The 3,476-nt window shown below is 40.5% G+C and overlaps 1 protein-coding gene across 1 annotated transcript; it reads right to left on the reverse strand.

Moving 5' to 3' along the window:
* Positions 1–336: 336 nt before the first annotated feature.
* Positions 337–1,653, reverse strand: LOC138746587 (complement C1q tumor necrosis factor-related protein 1-like). The gene is made up of 2 exons (XM_069904878.1): positions 1,425–1,653; positions 337–887 (listed from the first exon to the last, which is right to left on the reverse strand). Exons 1-2 carry the CDS (start codon positions 1,651–1,653, stop codon positions 337–339), a joined length of 780 nt encoding a protein of 259 aa, XP_069760979.1.
* Positions 1,654–3,476: the final 1,823 nt, after the last annotated feature.

The raw sequence follows: 3,476 nt of genomic DNA on the forward strand, positions 1-3,476 counted from the left end.
TGTTTTTTTTTAAAATAACATAGTAACATGCATAATGTTCCAACCAAAGGGAATGCTTCTTAAAGCTAGAGAACTTTGGTGGAAGATTCTCATTAGAGCACCTGTTTCCTTTAAAACATAGGATGGAAGACATCGTGTCCTCAGGATAGGTCTCCATTCAAAGCCATAGTTGTTTTTCCCCTAATTATCTTTAGTTATATTGCAAGAGAGAATAAGAGCCTCAATATTGAGATATGAACCAAGTTCATGTAACCTGCCCTAATAATGATGCTTCTAGCCATAATCTAATTTGAATGGTAAAAATTACTAAAGGGACTCAGCAGCCTCTTCCTTCTCCTATTGAGACTCTGTTGGCTTGATTAAATAGCCATTGAATGTGATGTAGACGTCAGTCTCATCGCTGTAAATAGCACTTTCCCTGTTGTGTTGGTAGAGCCTGACCCACACCTCATCTTTCAGCCGTAGCTCCAGCATAACGCTTTGACTCTGCATGATGCTGCGATCACTAGGCTGGGCATACAGGATCACCACCTCCTCGGAATTCCGCATCAGGTGGAGGTAAGTCTCCTTGAAGTTCCAGGTATGCACGTTGAGGTTGAAGAAGTAGACACCTGGGACATAGCAGTAGAACCTTCCTGTGAACATGCTGAAGTGCTGGTAGAGGTTCACAAATTCAGTGTCAAAGATTATTTGAGCCTGCAGCTCTTCATTTTCCATCCACTTCTTTCGTCCGACCGAGAATGCTGCATAGTACTGCTTGCAGCTATTCCCCGGATTTCCCATCTGGCCTTTGATCCCTTTGGGACCAATAATACCTGTGGGACCTCTGGGTCCTTCTTTGCCTGTTTTACCTGACAATCCCCTCTCTCCTTGCTCTCCTTTCGAACCTGAAGAATGACAAATAATTAATGTTTTATAGTTGACGTTTTAATTTGGTGAGGGTTCAATCTTTCATGCAATTACATAGAACCTACAGGTGCACAGATGGGCAGGTGGCCAGGGCATAAGCGAGAGTCCATGGTCGGGGCATTGGGAGCTCCAATGGGCAGACGACTATGGCCAAATATGGGGGGGGGGGGGGGTCAACTTTTACACACGATATATGGAACTTACCAGATTTTTGGTGCCAAAAAATAGGAGGGTCAAATTTTCCTATCGAACATTACACACAAATATACAGTATTTTCTGTGACAATAATTATAGTCCAAATAAGAACCAGGTCACTGTGAGTCTGGAGTCTGAATTAACCAATGTCAGATGCCCCAGTGGTCCCTCAGTGTTGCAGTTACAATCAGCCAGGATTATGTGCTCAATCCTCTTTGACCAAAAAGAATCCAGGTCCTCATAATGAATCATAGCTGACATCTAAGGGATTATGTCTTTGTTTGGATCCACTGAGTTGACTCGAGTGCTAAACACTCACCTTTCAATATCGTAATGTCTATCCTTGGCTTGATTTCTGGCATGGGGTAAGTATGGTGGTCACTTGCAAGGCCATGAGCTTTTGAGACACCATATGGATAAACTGGCTTTTCCAATGGCCCACAACATCGCACACATGAAGATGGGGCCATCTGCTTTTTAAGGTGAATTCTTTTGGAGGATATAACAGGAGCCAGCAAAGAAATCATCAGAATGACAGAAGTTTTCATCCTTCCACAGCAGGATTGCGCTACACACAGCAAAATGGAGAGAAAAAAAAAATCAACAGTTAAATCTGGATAGAATCACCAACCTGATATAAACAAAACACAGCGGGAGAAAACACCACAATTTTTTTGTTTGTGTTCCTTCTTTTCTTATTTTTAATACTTTTAATTACCACTGGGGATGCAATTTGTATGCATGTGGTTGGTATCGCTGGGAATGTAATGAGAGTTTATTGTCATTTAGGTAAGTCATAACACATCAGAATGAAGTGAATATGCAGCGAAACCACCAGATGTAAATGTAACCAAAGATGGAAACCCCTTCACTAAGACAGACCATGTACAAAGAACGCCATTGTAAGAACATTTTCAGTGTGCAGACTAGGAACTCAAAACACCTCCTCAAATACGGTGAAAGATGACTGATAAATGTCTGCTATACCATGATCTTCACAACCAACCCCCCCCCCCCCAACTAAATATAAATAAAAAGGGAATTTCAATCTTGAAAAAGCTAAGCATTTAACCCTGTGTGAAAGACTCAAAGTCCATTCTGGATTCACTTAGTTTCCCTTTTTTTCTGTGAGGTCTATGCTGATACAATTAAAGCAGGCCTTGTACATAATTGAACAGTGTTCATCATAAGCTTTGGTAGTTCCTGAATCCCAGCCTGGCTAACCAAGTACACATTTGCTTAATCCATACTTTCCTATCAGTTCACTGCACCAGCTGAGGCCTATTTGGCTGCCACGTTGCCTCAGAAGCACCTGAGTTCAAAAGTTGAGCCTGATGAAGTGTTTGACTTTCAAAAGTGTTTTCAAGGTAAGGTATTAAGATAATGCCCCACCTGCTCTCAGGAAGGTCCCATTGCACAATTTCAAAAAAGAACTGAATAGTTCCTGGTCAATATTAATTCTTCAATCAACATGACTGAGTGTTGATTAATGACTGGCTAGTGCAAACAGCCATATTGCCTGCATTGCAACATCAACTACAAAAGGGATGATTGCTTTGCTTTGCGGATGACTTAGGAGGTATATAAATGCATGTCTTTATATCTTTGTGTGAGAGTCAGTCCATGTCAGATGAGTATCAATGGTTTGAAAGTTAAAAAACGCTAAGTAATGTCTGTGCAACAAAGCCATTTCTTATAATTAAAGGAGCTGAATTGATGGAGAAACAAAGTATTAAAATAGCTTGAAGAATGTCTTAACTATAATTAGAAGTAATCACAATGGGTTCAAATTGTCAGCATGGTGAAAATTAACTCACTCAGTCTGCAGGAAAAACTGACTACAGTCTCTCCCCCATTCATTGACTCTCAAGCCCTGGAGCCAACAGCTCTATTAAGCTTTGGCCATTTATGAACAAGGAGATTTATGGACATTTTCTTTTGAATGCCAAAAGGTGAGTCCCTTTTTGAAAGATGATCTACTGATAACAAAAGGGCATCTATTCCTTTTTTATTTAGCAATAAAGGATGGACATGCACTGTGTTACCCTGTAAAAATAATCATAAAACATAACAAACCATCTAAATGACTCCTCTTTAATCTGACCTCATATTAGTTACTGATGCTATTAATCACAGCAGTAAAATAGATGTCACTTTGTCATATTATTAACTTTATGGTCTGTCAATCCACAGTCCTCAAAACAAAGGAGCCCATGACCTCCTGAAAGGGGCAACACATGCAGATAGGATGGGAAAGAAGGCATACCCAACAATGTATTGAGTATAAAGTCAGGTTGAAGCTATTTCAACTTTGGTTGGAGTATTGTGTACCGCTCTGGTCTCTGCATCACATGAAGCCTGTGGAGGGTTT

The sequence above is a fragment of the Narcine bancroftii genome, chromosome 12, assembly GCF_036971445.1.
Source record: "Narcine bancroftii isolate sNarBan1 chromosome 12, sNarBan1.hap1, whole genome shotgun sequence".
Lineage (NCBI taxonomy): Eukaryota > Metazoa > Chordata > Chondrichthyes > Torpediniformes > Narcinidae > Narcine > Narcine bancroftii.